Source organism: Vigna angularis, chromosome 4 (genome assembly GCF_016808095.1).
Source record: "Vigna angularis cultivar LongXiaoDou No.4 chromosome 4, ASM1680809v1, whole genome shotgun sequence".
Classification (NCBI taxonomy): Eukaryota; Viridiplantae; Streptophyta; class Magnoliopsida; order Fabales; family Fabaceae; genus Vigna; species Vigna angularis.
In genome coordinates, this window is record NC_068973.1 from 33,198,300 (window position 1) to 33,219,079 (window position 20,780).

General features: G+C 32.2%; 2 protein-coding genes across 6 annotated transcripts; one reads left to right on the top strand and one right to left on the bottom strand.

Annotated features, from left to right (window-relative positions):
• Positions 1-123: 123 nt before the first annotated feature.
• LOC108330887 (chaperone protein dnaJ 49) lies at positions 124-1,375 on the bottom strand. The gene has a single exon (XM_017565477.2). The coding sequence runs from the start codon at positions 1,144-1,146 to the stop codon at positions 409-411; it is 738 nt and encodes a 245-aa protein (XP_017420966.1). The 5' UTR covers positions 1,147-1,375; the 3' UTR covers positions 124-408.
• A 10,676-nt stretch (positions 1,376-12,051) lies between these two features.
• Positions 12,052-18,831, top strand: LOC108331087 (MADS-box protein JOINTLESS). Of its 5 annotated transcripts, XM_017565706.2 has the most exons (10): positions 12,052-12,130; positions 12,238-12,380; positions 12,581-12,769; positions 16,621-16,699; positions 16,944-16,999; positions 17,115-17,214; positions 17,299-17,340; positions 17,922-17,963; positions 18,278-18,453; positions 18,694-18,831. In XM_017565706.2, the coding sequence occupies exons 3-10, from the start codon at positions 12,588-12,590 to the stop codon at positions 18,710-18,712; spliced, it is 696 nt and encodes a 231-aa protein (XP_017421195.1). In that variant the 5' UTR covers positions 12,052-12,130; positions 12,238-12,380; positions 12,581-12,587; the 3' UTR covers positions 18,713-18,831. The 5 variants fall into 5 exon arrangements, with proteins under 5 accessions (XP_017421195.1, XP_017421198.1, XP_052731838.1 ...); XM_017565709.2 differs by lacking the exon at positions 12,238-12,380 and having other exon boundaries at positions 12,065-12,130; XM_052875877.1 differs by lacking the exon at positions 12,052-12,130 and having other exon boundaries at positions 12,145-12,423.
• Positions 18,832-20,780: the final 1,949 nt, after the last annotated feature.

The window sequence follows — 20,780 nt, forward strand, 5'->3', positions numbered from 1 at the left end:
TTACAACGAAACTGATCCCTAAAAAAGCTTAGCAAATTAGCCAAGGTATTCAAAATTAACTCCAAAACCAAAATAACGTGGCAGCCTCAACCGAACAACGATGACAAAAGGACGCAAATGCGCTTCCAAAAAAATCTTTGAAGTTGAGTATATTCATATAAACAATAGAAAAACGTTTCCCAAATCCATAAACGCTCAATGAATTGAAAGAAAATAAATGATACGGAGCAACATTAATCTACTTTGAGATTGAGATATAGACATCAGAGAGCTACATTGATAACATGAACCACCAGAAAAAAAATTATAACGAACAAAAACTACTTTAGGTTAAACAACTAAAGAAAACGCTACCTCCATGGGTTTCTGCTTTTCAATTGCTCTAAGCGAAACACAAGCCAAAAAAACTCACACCCCCTTTTGAGGCCTTCCCTGCTTCCGCGCAGAAAGAGAACCCAACTCCGAAGCAGCCCCATTCGAAACAGCATTCGGGTCATTCTCAGGCACAGACCCAGGCCCATTGGAGCCCAAAGTTCCAAACACAAAGCCCATGGGCAAGCACCCCCAGTTACAATAATAGGCCTCCTGGCCCGGCACGAGCGGAGGGAGCGACGGAATCGAAAGCCCGTGGAACGACCTCTCGCAATTCTGGCACCTCAGGCAACACCCCTCGCAATCCGCAGGGTACTCGAAGAGAAAGTAACAGTACGGACATGCGGTCCAGAAACTCGCCGTTTCGACCAAACCGGCGACCTCTCCGTCGTACAAGGCTTTCTGAACCGGGTCGGATAAAACGGCCCATGCATCGGTGACAAGCTTGAAAGCGTGATCGGCGAGGGAGAAAGGGTTCTTGTCAGGGTGAAGGAGAAGACCGAGTCTGCGGTACTGTTTTCTGATGAGATCGAGGTTCTGGCACGTGCGATCCACTTGGAGAATGGCGTACCAATCGAGTTGGCTGTTGTGGATCGGCTTCTCGGCGGCGACGAGGACGTCGACGATGGCGAGGATCTGGTCGGAGCCTTCGAGGAGCGGCTCGGCTTCCTGCGCGAGAATGGCGAAGTCGCGGGAGCCGTTCAGGTCACGGCTCTCGAGCAGCTTCTCACCGATGGCGAGCAAGCGTTCGGCTTCGGCTCTGTTTGTGTTCATTTTTTATCTTAATTTTTTGTTTTATTTTATTTTTATTTTTGTGAGGATGGGATTGAACTGCTAGGAGTAACAGCAACAGCAGGAAGAGCGAGCATTAGTGGCTTATTAAATATTGACTGCTTCTTCCGAAGACAAACGAAACACGGTCTTGTTCTCACTAGCTAGCCATGCGCACAAGTGTAGATGTTAGATTTGTTTTATCTCTTTTTAGATATCATAACAAAGTCACGTGATTTTTAGTCCTCCCAAAATTGCCTTCTTTTATTAAATTCGATCATAAATGTTTAAATGTAAGTAAAGATTATAACTACTTGAAAAATAACTGATTACCGTCTATCCTTTTCGTTATACATCATCGTCTCTTTATTCTTCCTTACAAGTTTAATTATCTAATTTTTTGAATTAAATAATGTAATTAAACGTATTTGGAAATACTCATTAAGAGAAAAATGTAGTTCGAACTACTTTTTTTTTTATAATTGGTTTTCACAGCGAGCTCTTAACCATGAAAAAAAAAAGGTATTTTGAAATACATTTTCAAGCCTTTCCCTTATGTTGAGTAATGTGAGATCTTGGAAATTTAACCCAAAAACCCACCTGTCAAATCTCATTAATTACTCCCAAAATCCTACTTAGACCATTTAAAACGCACTAGCAAACTCTGCACACTGACGCCAGGTGTCAAGAATGGAAGATTCGAAAATCAGTAGTGGAAGACAGGTGTCCGTATGAGAGTGCACGTTCGTTTTGCCTAGGGAAGAAAAATGATTTTCTGAAACACTTCTTCCCACTCTCTGCATGCACCATTCTTCCTCCTGAAAAACTGATTTTTTATTTCCTCCTCCTTCTCTCTAGAAAACCTTCCCCTTCTCTCTACTGTAACTCACTCTTCTCTGCTCCGATCACTGTTCAGGCACCGTAGAAGTATTCCCGTCGTCTCGAGCTTCCACCTGAACCGATCGGTTTAGAGTTCTGAAACTGGTAAGTTCGTTTTCCTTCAACTGTTCGTCCTGGTGAACATGCACACCCAACTCTGGGTGCATGAGTTCTTAAGTTAAATACTGAACCCTTTTTCATCTGTCTTTGATGTTGATTCAAAGAGTAGTAAGCGTTGCGGGTAGAAGGGATTGTAGTTGGAAAGTCAAGTTGCAAACTTAGGACGATCGTTCACATTAGAGGTAAGGGAAGCTTACTAATTTAATTCGTATGTTGTTGTATGCTTGCTGAAAATGAATGCATGTTGTTGAACGAGTGAATGTATGTATCCAGTATGAATATGATGCATAATGGTTGATATGTATGAAGTGTATGAATGTGAAAATGAGTTATGTATATGGAGAGTGAATTATTAATGTGGATGCTATAAAGTCTGAAAATTTATAATTGATGTGAAGTATAAAGTATGAATTGGTATGTGGAAAAACTTAATTTGAAGATAGTTACAAATTTGAATATGAACTTCTTACTATGATTATGTACGTTCGTCATCGAACGGTTCTCTATCGTTCGGTTTTCTAGTAAACTGGTTAAAATGGAATTCTTTCATTTGGAAAGGACTCTGATCGAGAACGAGCGTCCTCATGTGGAAATATTATCTTGGAGCGTTCGGCTCAGAATAGTCGTACCTTAATCTTCGAAATAAAGTAATATATGTATATCTTGTACTTTAAGAATTGTAGCGCTCGGTCTTACACCTAGCGTACGTCATAAGTAGTGTTCGGTCTTATACCGAATGCTCGGATTCGTCTTTAAACATTATACGTGTGGAAATAGCGTACGTTCAAATTCAGAAAAATCCTCTTACCGCGTTCGGTCATAGACTGGCAGTCGGTCTCTAAAATAGAATTATTCTCGTGATGGTTCTGAAATCGTCTTGAGGTGGCTTTATCCATTGGATCCGGTCTAGAGTCTTTGTACTTAAATTATTCTTTGAGTATTGATTTAATCCTCTGAGAGTCAGTTCATTCAACTGATTCAAATGGTAAATAACGTTCGTAAAAAATGATGTGTATTTGTAGTTGAATTTATTCTGCTCTTGAACTAAGGTTTCTCATTCTTTTCTTCACGTTCGTCCTCATTATAAGTAGGACTGAACGTTCGTTATTTTGTGAATTGGGATTGGAAGGTTAAAATGAAAATAAAGTGAAATATTATACGTAATGAACAGTATATGAGATGAATAATTGATGGTGGATTTTGAACGAGCGTTCCAGGGAGGAACGACTATATGTGTTGAATATGGGAAGTTGTATAGTATGAACGTGGTAAAGCTACTAATGGCAGTTCATCCTGATGTTCCATGAGTGTTCATCCTCACGTAGAGGAGGGTAGGTCATGTGTGGGAACGGCAAGAGGTCCTAGTCCTTAGGAGTACTTTGGACTGATAGGGCTAACCTCGGGTGGCAGCTGTTGAGTGTTTCCCAGTTACTACATCACCCGGGTGCACGAACGCCTGTAGATACACCGATTCATACAGTCCGGACAGTCTGTCTAATGAGAGTTTTTGGATGGTTATATGTGTTGAGATATTCTTGTATTGTTGGTATATTTAAATTGTATGTTGATGCATGAATTAAATTACGTAAGCTTACCCTGTGTTCTTTCCTTGTGTTGTCTTGTCCTTGTACGTCCGTCCTGTCATTGCAATGATCATCCGTGTGGATGTGAGCAGAAGGCGAGGCATTGCTAGAAGACGTTATTGAAGAGGAGAACTTGGTGGACGTCGAAGTTAAGGCCGAGCCTTAGATCGTCCAACTATTTTTAGAATTTTAGTGTTTTTTGTAGTGGTCGTTCGGTATTATAATTTTGTAAACCGTTCGATCCTGTCTTCTCTTCTTATTCAATTATTGTAATCAACTACATACTTAATGCCGTTCGGCTTTTGAGCGTTGTTGTTAGTGTAAGACTGCACTGTTTAATTATGCAATGTAATTAATTCTAATTTATGGTTATTACTATATTTTGGGATGTTACAAGTAACATCAGTTCTCACAAAGAGGAAAGGATCATTATCACAAATAACTGGAAGATCCGAAAAAAATAAGGATAATAAAAATAAAATAGTTTTAAAATTTTGGATTTTTATTTGAAAATTAGTGTTTTTATTATAACATAATTGTTATATTATTTTTATATTTTTATATTTTGGTCAAAGGGTAAAAAATCTTTTACTTTTATTTAATTGGTGTAGAAATTAATTAAAGAGTGATCTGGTGTTTAAAGATCTTAAAAACTCTAAATCAGAGGAAGAAAACAGAGGAAGAAGAAACTCTTAGTATAAAGGAATATTAGTGGTGTTTTAGGGTTGTAGATAAAGTCTTATGATTGACCAAAGTATGTGGAAGCTTACCTTTTGTTTATGGTTGTATAGTATATGTGTTATTGATTATCTTGATTGGTAATTGTTTTAATAAATGTTATATGATTATCATTATTTGTGGTTATTGTTGGGTAAGAGTTTGTGTGTGAATGGGCATAGGGTTTATGTAATATCTGTGATGAGATTTCCCTATGAATGTTTTATGTATGTTTTGTTGGGTTATCCTAACAAAGAGTTTGATGATAAGGGAGAATAAAGTTATGATATTTGAGAGTTTCCATACAAATATATGTTGTAAGTGGTGGGTTATTGAGCTCCTTACCCAGGTGAAGAATAGTCCAAATAATGCGGACCATTATGTCTCACTTTGTTTTAGTGTTGGGTTATTGAGCTCCTTCCTATGTGGAGAATATGCTAAATAATGTAGACCATTATGTCTCACTTTGTTTTAGTGGAGATGAGTTAGATTAGTAGGGCACATTGGATTCATTTGAAGAAAGGGAAAAACCAAATGAGAGAGAAAGGAAGAGATGAAGTCATTCTCGCATAACATAAATCCTACACTGGTGTTTTCGTCGTTGTGAAGTTGTTCACTGTTGGATCGAGTTGATTTTTGGACAATGGGTTTCATACATATGGTTATTCATTATAACCGTTTGGATCGTAAATTGGAGGTCTAGTTTGGGAGAAAACAGTATCGCATCAGCAACTCTATTTTGGAGAATTTCAGAAAACCTGTACTGATCTTTTCATCGTTGTGAAGTTGTATACCGTTGGATCGGGCTAATGTTTGGACAGTAGGTTCCAGACGTATGGTTTTTTGTTTTGACCGTTCGGATCATCAATGAGAAGTTTAGTTTGGGAGAAAACAACTTCACGTCAACAACTCTATTTTGGAGAATTTTCATTTTATTGGTTCTCATTTGTAAACATTATGCTTAGTTTGTTTGGTTGATTGAAAACCTTATTTGGTGTTTTTATTGGAGACTCTTTTGCACCCTATTATTGGGGGTATAACATGTCAATGATTGGATTTGGATGATTCAAGTGATGTATTATACGTGTTTAAGTATTTTTACATGGATATGTGATGCTTGAATGCATGTATGATGTGTTAACTATGTTTCCACGTGATCTAAGAGATATGTGTGTATGTTTGAATGCTTGAATCATGTCTAAGATGTGTTTCGATTCAACAATAATCAATTATCATTAGTTATAATCGATTATTTGCGCATTGGTTTTGAGTGTGGTATCGGAAATAATCGATTATCTGGGATGATAATCGATTATCCCTTTCCGCGTGATGTTTTTATCACAGTGCATTTTGATGAAAAATGGCGAATTTGATGAAGAATGGACGTGAACCAAGCCTGAAGAGTTGTGGACATGATGATAATCAGATATTGAAGTTAGTGGTTATGTTTAGGGTCAGTTTGTTTTGTGGTTGAGATTTGAGCATGAGTGAGTGTTGGAATGTACCTAAGTATGTGATTGATGAGCACGAGGGTGGAGGATAAGTTTACTTGTGTTATCTCGTAAATCCTGGTTCTATCTATGGATAAGTGCTTCCTTTTGTCTTGTGTGCATTGGAAGGAGATGATCTATAGGGGAGACTACAAATGTCCTATAGGAGATGCTACATGTGGGCTGTAGAAACGGCTACCGTCGGTGAGGTAGGGTACAAAAGTGATATGGATTCTTTCCACTATGGTACTTGATGCTCATGGTGTTGTTCATGACTGGGATAATCATGATGGTGGTGTATCTATGATAATGATCATGATACTTGAGATGTTCTAGATTATGTTATGTTGATAGTGGTGTTACTATATAGAATGGTTATAATAAGTAGTTAGCATGCATGTTAATAAGTGGATAGACCAAGGGTCTATGTGTGAGATGTTAGTGATTGAATTTTTTATGTTAGAGGATTAGGAATCATATTGTTATTACTACTATGTATGTGGTGTTTGATTATGATTGATATAATAAGAATGTATGTATCTTGTTGTGTGTTTGATTATGGTTGGTATAATCAGAAGATATGTATTTTGTTGTGTGTTTGATTATGGTTGATATAATCAGTATGTATATATCTTGTTATTATGATTGTTTTATCGGTAGCTTACTCCATACATGTTTGTGTTTGTGAATAAAATTACCAACGATGATCGTATAATGTGTTATACATGAGCAAATAATGTTACATATATTCTAGAAACGTGATTGACTCAGAAACGATGAGAAATAACATTTGAATTCATTTAAAGCTAATTTATTTTAGGTAATATAATTGGAATATTTCGTTTATTATTTTATTATTTGAAATAGTATAATTGGAAAAAATTGTCTTTTATAAGTTTTTGATAAATTTTAAATTTTATTAATTTTTAACAACATGTGACACGTCAGAAATCGAGTGTTAGAACCACTTTCAACAATGATAATGACCACCCCTACAATCATTCAAGACTACCATCAAAACCACAAATACATCACAGCACTACGAAGAAGCATAGGAAAGAAAAATGAACCAGAATGAGGGAAGGAGTGTAATAATATTGAAGAGAGGTTGGTGTCAAATCTGGTTAACATTCAATATTAGTCACCGATATAATGTTTTTTCTTTTAAAATTTCGGGAAGTACTGAAAGAAACACTCATATATCTTTTCATTTGGGAAAATTCGTGGAAACCATCCATGTGGAGTGAATTTGATAGCTTTCCCATGTCAATGGAAATTCATTTATAAAAAGACTCACTTTTGTGTTTTTTTGGGGGAATACAAATTACAAATTTCTATATATAGATCTCACTATATATAAATATAAAGAAAATAATATAAATATAAAGAAAATATGATATGCTGCATGACTTAATATACAACAGTATGCAACGTCTTTTTACATGATTGCAATATATTTTAATTATATTTATCATAGAATAACAAACATTTACATGTTGATAATACTATAAAGTGAAGAAAAAAATATCAAATGAAATAATGTACTGTAAAAATAATTATTGAGATGTAACAGTAGGTCAGACAGACAGCATGCTCACCATGTACGAAAAGCAATACTCCACAGAAATATGCAAAGTATTCATTGAAATAATAAATAGAAATGAAAATTGTAGATAACAACATACCTTCTTCACATTATAAAGTGGAAAAGAGAGCACTAGTCAATCACGCGTTAGTTTGCACTTAAAATGGAAGAATAATGTTTCCACTTCAAGTTAATTAACCATTAAAAAAAATAATGATATTTTTACAATATTTTTTATAATATTTTAATATTATTTACATATTATTTTATAATTCGTTTAATAATAATGATAAACACTAATATAAATCAATCACATAATAACATGTATATAATGTTAAAGTGTTGTTAAAATATTATTTTTCATTTTAAAATAAGATGGTACTCCAACACTTCGTTTTCTATTTAATATTAACAAAATAATGATTTTACTCTAAAATATAAAATAATTTAGAATAAATCAATTAAAATACTTATTAGGTATTATATAAAAGTAAAAAAATGGAGAGGTGTTAAATAATATTTTTAAGTTTTATCTTAGAGTACATCTTACTATATTAGAATAAGGAAAACACATTTATATATTATCTTTTGTTTCAATTATTAAGTCATGATAATGTATAGGAACAAAAATATCAAAATGACAGGGACGTGATGTAATAAAACAAATGAAAAATATTATGTTTAATATATAAATATGTATATATTACTCTCAATAACCTTTCAATATTCTAATATTATATATAATTAATGATTTATTTTTCTCTAAACTATTTCACTTTTTTTTCATATTTTTATTTAGATTATTTTCCATCTAACAAATTGTTTCGGTAAGGTTTGGAAATTCTTGTTAAAACACTCTTGTATGTACTTAAGACTGGATGGACGTTGAAGACCGGACGGACAGACTCTGTTCAAAGCGTTTTAGGTTGAAGACCAGGCGGGCTTTGCTCCAAGCGGGCATACGTCACTCGTTCTCGCTAAGATCGGGCGGGCTTTTCTCCAAGCGGGTGGATGGACTTCCTAGTTGTCCTCGCACTCCAAGTTGTTCGTTCTCTCTCCTCCTTCTCCAAGTCGAATGGGCAGGTACCTGTTAAAGGCACTCCGACGCTCAAGTCAGTAAAGTGATCGAGCGGTCAACACAACAAGTAATGCGTGTGTATTATGCATCATGTGCAGCATGGTCCATAAATCATACCTAAGACTTTTATTTATACTGGTTGTAATGGGCTTTTACCTTTCGTCGACCTAATGACGGGCCAATCACGCCTTAATCTTCATTAGAGGCTTTAATGAGCTATTTATCATTTGCAATGATCGGACCGGTGGTTGGTCGGCCGACTTGAGTGGTTGGCCGGGTGGTACGATACACAAATCATGAATTTATTCCTTTATAATTAAGTCATTAGTTTTTTTTATGCAATAAACTACCGTTTTTAATTGGTAAAATGGGTAAGGCGTATGTTTTATATTGGTTTAATTGATTTGGAGGTCCCTATTTGTGTAGTTTTTCGTCAATTAGGTCCCTGTATTTTGAAATAACTCAATTTGGTCCCTATTCATGAAAACTTGAAACAATATAGTCCTTGCTGTTAAATTCTGTGGATGGCGTCAAAATTATTGTTTGGTGGCTAAATGAGGTGGCATTTCATTTGAAAAGTACGTGGCACGTGTCATCCCTTCCCCACCCAAAATTAGGGTTTGCCAAATTGGGAAAAAAGAACTTGCGCCATCAGGAAGTCTCTTCGCGAGAGAAAGAATTCCGTTGATGGAGATGAGGTAGTCACTCATTGTGCTTGGCTGGTTGCAGGTTTGGTTGCGTGATTGGGGTTTCTTCTTCATGGCGGCGTGATTCCTGGAGGGTGGTTGTTGGGTCTCTTTGTTGGTTGGTTGTCTTCTTAGGTTTTCCCCTCTTTGCAGGTGCGAGGCAGAAGCTCATGGTGGTGGCCTCTTGCGGATGGCGATTCAGAGTTCGAAGTGTTTCTTCGAATTGGGTCTCTGTGTGTGATGGTTTTTGGTCCTCTAGTTTTCTGAGTGTAGGTGGTGAGATGGCGGCACGAAGCGTCAATGGAAGATGACCATGGTTGCGCGTGAATGAAGAAGTGGCGCTGCTCATGGTGGTGGTCCGATGCGAGCTTGGAGGATGACGAGGTGTTGATGGCGACCTCGCGATGATGGTCTACGTGAGTGAGATTCGAAGCTTGCGCGATTTTGGGTCGTGGTGGCGGAGTGATGTGGCGACGCTGTGGTGGTTTTGCTGGAGAAGATGAAGGTGCGATATGGTGGTTCTGCGACGGCGATTTGAGTGTTGATGATGCGTTGGAGAGGACGGCTGCCGGCGAAGATGGCGGTGACAGCGCTTTGGGCTATCATGGTAGCCAGATGAAGAAGCTTGCGTGTTGATGGTGATGAGCGTGGTAGTCGCAGTGGCTAGGGTTTTGTTTTTGTGATTCTGTGTGCACGTTGGGGTGGCTTTGTGACAGGGCGACTTGGTGGTAGTGCGGTTTGAGTGTGACGGCTTGGTGGTAGTGCGGTTTGAGTGGCGGCTCTGTCACGTGCTTTTCAAATGCCACCTCACTTAGTCACCTGGCAACAATTTTGATGCCGTCTACAAAATTTAATGACATGAATTGCATTGCTTCAATTTTTCATGAATAGAGACCAAATTTAGTTATTTCAAAATACAAAGACCTAATTGATGCAAAACTGTATAAATAGGAACATCCGAATCAATTAAACCTATTATATTTATAGGTTGATGAAATATTTGGATAACTCAATAAAAAAAACTCAAATAGTCTAATAAGATGTATGGAGAACTTAAATAATTCTATAAGAAATTAAGATAGCTTTGTAAGATGTATGGAGCTTAATTGATTCGGTAGAAAGTTTATATAATTTGTTAAAATCTACTAATAATTTAAATAGTTCGATTCGAATATTTTAGTGAACTATTTAAACTTTCCATTAAATTATACATGTTCTCTGTACCACTTACCAGATTATTTAGATATTTTCTCAACTTAAAACACAGTACACTTACCTTATTAACCTTATCAGCCTGAAAACGCAACACATTAATTGATACCGAATTATCTGGCCAATTTAAGAATACAATACATATGTATTAAATAAGTTAATAACATAACACACTATCACATAAAAAATAATAATAACGTTAATCATAAATTTGTTTAGAAAAAAGACCTCAATAAAAGTGTTAGTTAGAGAATAGACAAAAAGACAAAATCATAATTAACCGTATTATATATTTAAATCCCCTATTGTTTATCATTGAATGAGGGTAGTTTTAAAGTTATTTTAATTAAAGCATTACAAATATATATTTATTCACAAATAGTTCTAATTAAATAAAAATAACAATTTACATCATGTGCGGGGACCAAGGCACGTTATGACGTGGGGCCCATGCCCAATGACTTTTCAGTTCATTTTTTATGCACATGTTATTTATAAATAACGTTTTTATTTATGACGTAGATAATAATATTATGCGCTATTTTCATAAAAATGGTTTTTTTTAATATTGATTATAAAATACTTACATTGTTTTTATTTTTTAGTAATAATTTTTTCTTATATCGATATATTTTCTTATCCTTTTAAACAAAATATTTGAATATCATATATTTATTTTAATATTATTTTTATCATCTATTTTAAAGACTGTAAAAATTGTACTTACAATTTTTATTAGCTTTTTTATTTTTACTTATTTGATTATAATTAAAAAATATTTAAACTAAGTGAGCTTAATTACAAAAACTGATAAGAAACCGATGGTTTAATTTTTGAAATATTTTCTTTTCACTTCCATCACTTGTTTATTTATTTTTTTCCCCTCTTAATTTTCTTTTATTTGAGACTCCAACATAATTTTTATTTCAATTCAAACATAATATAAATAATTATCCGAAAAACAAATGAAATATTGAGTTGTACTAATAATTTATCAAACTTTAGTTTTTGGTACGTAGTCACGTTTATATTAATATTAATATTATACTGACATTTAGCTATCTGAACAATAATTTTCATCAATTATTATTTGATGAATAAGACAACTCATTCAATTAAGTACGTTTTTAACTTTTCTAATAAATTCTTTTATTGCAGATACTATTCATGGATTTCTTCATGATATATGAAATCGTCATTCAATTGGATCTTTAAAAATATTAACTCCAAAGTATTTTCTATTAATATTTTAATAAGCCATTAGTATAATTATTTACATATATATATATATATATATATTTATATCTAAAAATTTATTATAGTTTGTAGATATATATACTAACTTATTGTGCTTAAAATAAACAAACGTGTAAAAGACTGAACTGAAATTCCTTTCACATCGATCTCTGAATAGCCAATGGCGTTCTGAAATATCTATATCCGATTTTGACTACTAGTCAACTTCATTATTAATTGTTTAAAACGAAATTGAGGTAAGAAAAACAAAATTAAAAAAAAGAAGGGATAAGATAAATAACTAATTAGTAATGAAAATAGAAAGAGTTGAGCATATTTAGCTATCTATAAAGGGAAGGGTTTCTTTCCTTTCTTGATATGAAGCCAGCATCCCAATCAAGGTTATCTCTCTTTCTCTCTCTTCTGTGTTACTGACTCCTAAAAGTTCTCCTTCTCTTCACACTTTCTTTCTTTGTTACTAAATCTGATCGGAGCAACATTTTCTTAGTTTTTCCCCTTTCAGTACAAATCAAAAGTAGTGCTACATACACTTCTCCACTAGGTTCAAGCATATCAATCAACCAGTTGAAATCAAAACCCACCAATCAAAACCTCTCAAATCTTGCATGTTCGCTAACTTCCCTTTGGCTGGTAGGTTCCTTTTTCTGTTCCCGTTATCCAGATCTGAAACTGGGTGTGCCTTTTATTAGGGTTTTTTTTTTCTTTTTTTTCCAAGTTGTGTTCATCATTCCATATCCTTGTATATGTGTCATGTACAACTATTTTTGTGTTTTCAGACAAGTGTGAGAGTGTGTACTTTAAAATAGTTCTTCTAATTCAGTTTTGTGCAGCTGAAAAATGACGAGGGCGAAGATAAAGATAAAGAAAATCGACAACATAACCGCTAGGCAAGTAACATTTTCTAAGAGAAGGCGAGGGTTGTTCAAGAAAGCTGAAGAGCTTTCTGTTCTGTGTGATGCTGATGTTGGTCTCATAGTTTTCTCATCTACCGGGAAGCTCTTTGATTATAGCAGTTCCAGGTACGTACGGAAATAATATTGTATTACAAAACTGTGACTTTTCTCTCAGTATTTGTATACATACATATATATACATATACATGTATAAAGCATAATATTCTTACGTTGTTTTGATTAATACGTACATGTGTGTTTTTGCTCTCCTTCCTATATCCTAATTCCTGGCTAAGCTAGAGTGCCTGTAGTTTCTGTACGGAATGTGTTAGAGAGAGAAAGAGGGACAGTGTATTAGGTGTAATCTCATGATGGGTTTGGAACAAAAACCTCGTTTCACTCGCTTGTGTTCTCATTTTATGGGAATTCAATAGTAGTCTATTGAAGTTTCCATGAAACGTTGTGCTGATGAGAGGAACATAAAAGAAAGTGCAGCTGCATAAGTTTATAGCAATTCCTAGACTTTTGTTTGATAGGTATAGTTTGGACTATCTTTTGATGTTATAGTGTACAACAACTGATTAATAATAGTTTAGTTCACTGAGTGTCGAATGTTGTATTGTTGTGCAGTTGATGCACTTTTCCCAAAGAATCATGTGTGTTGGAAAGAAACTTCAGTTTCGACGGTTATTTGAAGCTATGAAAATATCTGGTTGCTTAATCTAACCCGTTCAAAGAACTCGTCTTTCTTTTCTGACCCTTTGAAAGAAGCACGAGTTTATCTTTATGTATTTTTTTTCATGTACATGTATATGAAAAATCATTCGACAAACACCAAAGAGGCAAGAAATGTTATTTCAAAATTAGTATAGTTGTGCAAGAAAAACAAATTCTCTTGGTCGGTAATCTCTAACTTGTGTATCAATGTAGCACATTCTTATTATATTAACGACAACTTTACTTAATACAATTTCTGAAAAACGGAATTGGTATTCTTGTTATATGTCTCAAAGTATAAACGATCAGAGATCTAATGAACTGTAAGCCTTTGTGTATATGGTTTCTCTTTTTCTCTTGAACTTTTGCTAATGTCAGACATTGATGCTCATTTTCCGGGTACAAACAGAAATTATAGGATATAAGAGGAAAATGCTTTGTCAGAATTCGAAATGACACAATGAGTGTGCTTGGTTGGGACAAACAAACTGGTCAATAGAGTGATAAAATAATATTTGGACAAAAGGTTAAACAACAATTTTCTCCCCACTCATGAGTGAGTTTTGAGAAAATATTACAGTCAGCTTTTTTATTTAGAACGATATTTTATTTACTTTAATATTTTTGCTTATTACCTTATATATATTTTCCTTCATCACATGATTAATCTTTTTCGCTTCTCTCTCTATATATTTATCCTTATCTGTAAAAATGAAATTTGAGTAGCACACATGGTTGAATATGCATCTCCATTTGCAATCTTTGACATAGGTTTTAGGAAGCAAGTGAGGGCTACGGTTTCAGGAGAAGTGTGACATATATGACACAGACATTTTTATGTGTTTTTTCTTCTATTGTTTTGGTTACTTGGTCCTTAATTAGAGGTCGGATTAGCCACTCTATTTTGTTCTTTTGTTAATTTAAATCAAATCAAAATATAATAAACTAAAATAATAGTAATGGAAATTATACAGTATTTAAATAAACATATAAATATAACATAAGAAACTGAATCAAACATATTATATTATATGATAAACTAAATAATAATAATAATTGAAATAACAACAAATTTCACAATTAAAAGCAATTATCTCATTAGTAGTTCTGGGGCTGGTCACTTTGCATTGTGTATTACTATTGAAAAGGTTTATAACAACTATTATTTATAAATGGATTGGGATACCTTGTATAACATTATCTAATGCTATGTGTCTTTATTGTATATTTTACTATTCAAAATTGATAAGTATTATGTATTGCTTCCATATGTCAACTTTATCTTTCCTTAATGATGAAGTTGAAATTCGAGAATTTAGAATAAAAAATATATATTCTACTATAATTTTAATTGTTTTATAAGCTAGAATCTTGGAACTTGGACGACATGCATGGGTGAATTGAATTAAATATGTACTTGAATAAGAGCCCTAAATTCTTAAAATATTTCTATTGGTGAGGGAATTTTTTTCCTAAGTAAAACTACATGTCAGTAATTTCGTCATTATCAGAAATGAGCAGTGTGAGAAATATACATTTAGTTATATTGATTTAGAAAATAATATAATTGCTTTCTCGAAAAATTGTCTTTTTCATGTTTGGTTGAAGGGAAATATGCCCATACTATAATTAACTTTCTGAAAAAATATTTCTAATAAAATTCAAAAAACAAGTAAAGTATATATGTAAATAGTTCAGAAGTAAATAAAGAAACTACATCTTGGTACAGTGACATTTACAGTAAGAACAGAATAATCTCTATGTATCTAAATAAATAAATCTTGTGTATTTGAAAGCATAATAATAATCACTAATATATAAAAGTAATATAGGTTGAAGTTGCTTTACTCAAATTTGAACGTGAAGGAATTCGATATGAGGTTTAAATTGGTTGAAGCTCGTGAAAATAAGTGAATAGAGAGACTGTGTCAAACGACAGATAACTTATGCTGCATCAATTTTGCTTTATGATAGTGAAGATATATATAGTGTTTCTCTTATGTGTTACTTTTTCAATAGTTATCAAATGTGCAACTTTTTATATTGATTAGTTAATAAATATGTATAAAAAGTTTAGATTATACATAAAATATTTTTCTTTAAGTGAACTTTTTATATAAGTTAACTCATATACTTTATACATATATATTAATTTAAAAATTGATATATAAAAAGTATTTTTTAAGTTGTATAAAAAGTTTTTTCTTGTGTTTAGCCTCTATTTTTCAAGAGAAAAATCACTTTTTCCTGCATTGATTTATCATGTTCCTCCCAAAAGACAAGGTCTTACAGGCTCGTGTTCTTTAAATACTTCTTTTCTCGGGTCCATTTTCATAAATAAAGAAAAAGCATCGGATAAAGTTGTCAAATGAACGTGAAGCAGCAGATAAAGGAAGATAAAAGAGAAAATTTAACAATTTAACTTGTTACTTTTTTTTATACTTCTTGAACATGGATTAGACCTTTTTAATCGGTGGTCCAATAGCAGCCCGATACCATGTTAGAAGTAGACTTTAAGCCTAACTCAATCCTACAAAACTGGTTTGTAAGGTGAGGTTTGCATTCACTTATCAACTATGAATTGACCTTATCGACCATGTGAGACTTCCAACAATATCCTTAAAAGTTTTACTCTCACTACAATTTTCTCCCTATTTCGTAACTTTTCATTCCTAAATCTGTTTTATGCCTAATAGTACCTTTTTTTGTTGCTTATATGAAATTAATGTAAGAAGATTTTATCCCTTTGTTTATGTCCATAAATCTTAAAATATTATTGATTCTGGCTACCACCTTGCTCATCATACACATGGTCTAACTTTACGAGTTATAATTTTCTGAAACACTATAGTGAAAATTAACGCAATTCATATATATATAATTAAGTCATATGTGAGCATCGTTCATTCCAAATATGTATACTAATTACTTTATGTTTCTGTGTTATGGGAGGATTTGTTTTCTTTTTTGCTAATGTGAATATCAGGAATAAACTGTCAGAATTCTTTCTCTATACAGATAAGATATTTTTCATATGAATGTCGTGCTCCTTCTGCAAATTGCATAATGAATTTATTATACGCATGCATGGATTAATTACGTAAACCAGCCAATTCACCCATAAAAATCAGTCTTCATATATGCAATGCCAAATTGTATATACCTATATCCATTATTTTTCTCTCGAGAAAATGCATTTTATTTAAACTTTTCTGCTAACATTTTTTTTTTCTGTCTCTTCTTGTTTTGATCTTGTACAGTATGAATGACATAATTATCAAGTATAATACGCATTCCCCTGGCATGGACAAATTGGACAGGCCATCACTAGAAATGCAGGTTGTACAAAAAAATATGTTCTTATATTTTGCTTTTCTCTTTTTATTAGTTGCTATTGTGCAGAGACTTACACCACAAAACTTCTTGGAGAGCAAAGCATATATATTATGTAATTGATCTAATTATTCTTATATACTATGTTATTATTATTATTACTTCTACATTTGAAAGAGGTTCAAAATTATAGGCTGAAGTAACACTAATTGCTGATAAGTAACTGCACGAGTTTAATTGTTGATTTCAGCTAGAGACTGCCACTAAATTGAGTAAGGAAATTGCAGAGAGAACCCAAGAACTAAGGTATATATATATGAATTTTGTGAAAGAGAAAAAAGAGTTAAAAAAAGGAAAAAAGAAAACTTGAAGAATAACTGGATGAAGTAAAATACATTGTGTTTATGTTTTGAACGATTAGTTGGATGAAAGGCGATGATCTTCAAGGACTAAGCCTAAATGAGTTGCAGCAACTGGAGAAAAAGCTTGAAAGTGGACTCGACCGTGTGATTGAGATAAAGGTAAGCACATAATGTCATTTAGTTAAGGTGCATGTTTTGATGAATGATTCATATATACCAACTCATCTCAACTTTTTCCTTCAGGAAAAGCAGATGATGGGTCAGATTTCTGAACTTCAGAAAAAGGTTTTTTTGATATAACTTGATGATGCATGTAGTTAGTATCTTCACTCAAATTGAAATTAATACACATATTAGTATAATTATCTGGTCCTCTATAAGATAATCTTCCATAGTTCTTGCTGCATGAATATGAATATCAGTTAGTCCTTCCTTTTAGTGAATACCAAGAATTCGATAACTTGGTTATGTTATATTGGAAGTTCTACGTTAATTAGATATAAGACCAATTTAGAGTATATAAGTGAGTGTAAACCTTATCTTAAAAACTAATTTTGTGAGATTGAGTTAGAGTTAAAGTCTGTTTCTGAACATGCTATAAGCATATAACAAGAAATTAGTGTTTTAATTCTATCATAATTTTCATACTCAAGTCAATTTAGGGTTAGACTTCTCAAGATTTTTGTGGAATTGAATTAAGTTTAAAATTTATTTCTTAATATGCTATAAGCATATAATTAAAAGTTAGTGTTTTAATTCTATCATAATGTTGATACTCAAGTAAATTTAGGGCTAGATTTTTCAAGGTTTAGTTAGTAACTTCCGAATTTTGAGGATTGTTTTGCTTTCTTTTCTGTCTGCTAAAGGGAATCGTGTTGGAAGAAGAGAACAAGCATTTAAAGAAAAAGGTGAGAACTCCATGACTCACTCAATTTCTTTTAATCTGTTTACATAAGAAAAACTCAAGATTATGAAATAATGCAACGCATCTGTATCCTGTTTAAACAATGTTATAATTTCACTCTCATTTATGATATAAACGTGCTAAAAAGAAAACTGAAAAGATATATATAATAGGTAATATTGTCTTAAGTTTTTAATTTACAAGTAGATAAATAATTAAAGTTTTGAAAAGGGTACTACAGATGTTTTAGGTTTATGTAATTACTTTCTTTTCCTATGTTTTTTTTTTCTGAGTTAAAATGTTACATTAATTAATCAGCTAGCGGAGACGGAGATGGAGGCTGTGCTGCGTAAAGCAACAATGCATTTTTTGATGGAGTCAAACATGGGAATGCAAGAAGAAGGTGTTTCATTAGAGTCTACAAACAACGTTAGCAGTTGCATTAGTGACCCTCCTCTTGAAGATGGTTCCTCGGACACATCTCTCAAGTTAGGGTAAGCAAAACCACCAAACACTAACAAGTATATATATTAAAGAAAAATGTTTTTTGACACCACGAAAGTATTTCAGTCATTAAAATAGTTCGTTTTTATATTTATAAAAAAAGAAAGAAATTGAAAGATAACATAATCAATGCAAAATATCTGTAAAAATTTATTGAGTGTGAAAATAATACTACTAAATTTGCAAATACCGTTACTTTGAACAAGTTCTTTGTTGTGTTTTTTTTTCAGGTTACCCTTCTCTAACTGAAGATATGTAACATGGTGAATGAGCCATGTTCGGCTTCAAGTTTGTAAGAATTTCTCTTGAAATTTGTTTTTCTTGAATATTTCGCAAGTGAGAAATGTATGGTTAGCTATCAAAAATCAATGAAATATATATATATATATATATATATATATATATATATATATATATATATATATATATATATATATATATATATATATATATTTTTTAATAATATATATAAATTACGATATCTTTTTATCTGTATTAATTGGGCATGATGTGAATAGTATGGTTTTGTGGCTCTTGTGGAAGCAACCCAAAAGCATAATTGTTTGTATCCTTCGTGATAAGATGAAAAAAATGATTTTTGGAAAGTTATATATGAGTGAAGACTTCAACAAAGACTCATGTTGAATAGAGAAAATACTTCTATTATTAATGGTATAATTTACTGATTATGTTTCATAAAAATGGTCCCTTTCATAACATCATTATTATAGTTTTTTCTCAATGAATAATTTGAAATTCATAATTATTTTAGTGTAAAAACTCTTAAACTTAATTTCCAGAATTTACTCTAGAATAGAATGAACATATTATTTGAAACTCACGTTTCTTGCTTTTTTTAGCAGAATGAGAGGACAAAATCTTTCTCAATCTCATTCTTCATTCACATATGTATTCAATGGTAAGGAATTGAGATTAAATATATGTTATTATAGTGCAAAATCTAAAAATACCCATATTTGAATATTTCCATTTATCTAAAAACTCTGAGATATGAATAGAAACATTGTTTAACCTTATTTATTTTTTCAAACAATAACACTATGGTAATTAAATGAATATTGGACAAATAATGCTTATTTTATTTTATTCTTAAAATCATTTACAAATCCTTATAAAATTTTCTTTTATTTTTCTCCTCTTCTCTTTATTCTTTAATACAAACAATCTTATTTTACACTTTCTCTCATTTTTTTTTTACTCCCTCACTTTCTTCATGCTAACAAAAGACTTTATGTGTAGTTTGTCCACATCCATATACTTGAGATAATTTATAAGGTGAGTTCTTCAAATGCAAAGCCATGAATATTTTTACAATAAATTAAAATATACTTTTTGAAAAAAATCATAAATACTTTTAAAATTTACAATATAAACTAGTTTATATATAAATTAATCTATAAATTAATACTGCCTCAATTAAATTTCTTATAATAATTTTTTTTATATTACGTATAAATTAGTTTTAGTTTATGCAAAAATTATTCAAACTAGCAGTCTTTCTCACATTTTGCTTCATCGTGTATTTTGAACTGCATATGGTTGGACATACCTAATCAATATGAGTATCTTTATCCTAATATTTTCAAATGAAAAAATTAAAATCACATTTTTACACAGTAAATTTATCTGCATAGCCTATTTAAAGTAATTATACGGTATTATTTCTCTATTTCTGTTTTTTAGTAGAAAACCTCTTTATATGTTTGTATAAACAAACTATAGTTTCTGGGTTGTCAATGTACCAGTTTGTGTATATTTAATTATTTATATATATATATATATATATATATATATATATGTGTGTGTGTGTGTGTGTGTGTGTGACAGTAGTTTACAATATGTATAGCTGCTATTATAATTTACTTAATTATAAGTTTCGAACGTTTTCCTTAAGTTGACTATAAGTTTACGTGAATATTAAATATTCAAATAAAAACTACAAAATTTAAAGCATGCAAAAACATTAGGCCAATTGAGAAATGGAATGATTAAAATAAGATTATTTTGGAGTCACTGTATATAATGTTACTATGGGCTTATAGTTAACGGATCGGGTAAAGTAACAAACTGGATGAGAAGGACTGAGCGATTGTCATGAAAACATCTCATGACCGCTCCGTTCCGACAACCGTTGAGCAGAGTTAAGGCGTAAATAATGTCACAATGTTGTTAAGTGATTAAGGTTTGCATTAATGATTATTAAGAGATAAATTAATTGGTCATATTCCTATAAATTTTATAAGTAATGGTTTAATTTCGAGGTAAACTCACTTTTACTTACTATTGAATTATTAAA

Bases quoted from the DNA above. Each gene is read 5' to 3' on its own strand.
- LOC108330887 (XM_017565477.2), bottom strand. From the start codon at position 1,146: ATGAACACAAACAGAGCCGAAGCCGAACGCTTGCTCGCCATCGGTGAG.
- LOC108331087 (XM_017565706.2), top strand. From the start codon at position 12,588: ATGACGAGGGCGAAGATAAAGATAAAGAAAATCGACAACATAACCGCT. The intron at 17,341-17,921 runs GTTTTTTTGATA...TGTCTGCTAAAG, and splicing joins TTTCTGAACTTCAGAAAAAG to GGAATCGTGTTGGAAGAAGA. The intron at 17,964-18,277 runs GTGAGAACTCCA...TTAATTAATCAG, and splicing joins ACAAGCATTTAAAGAAAAAG to CTAGCGGAGACGGAGATGGA.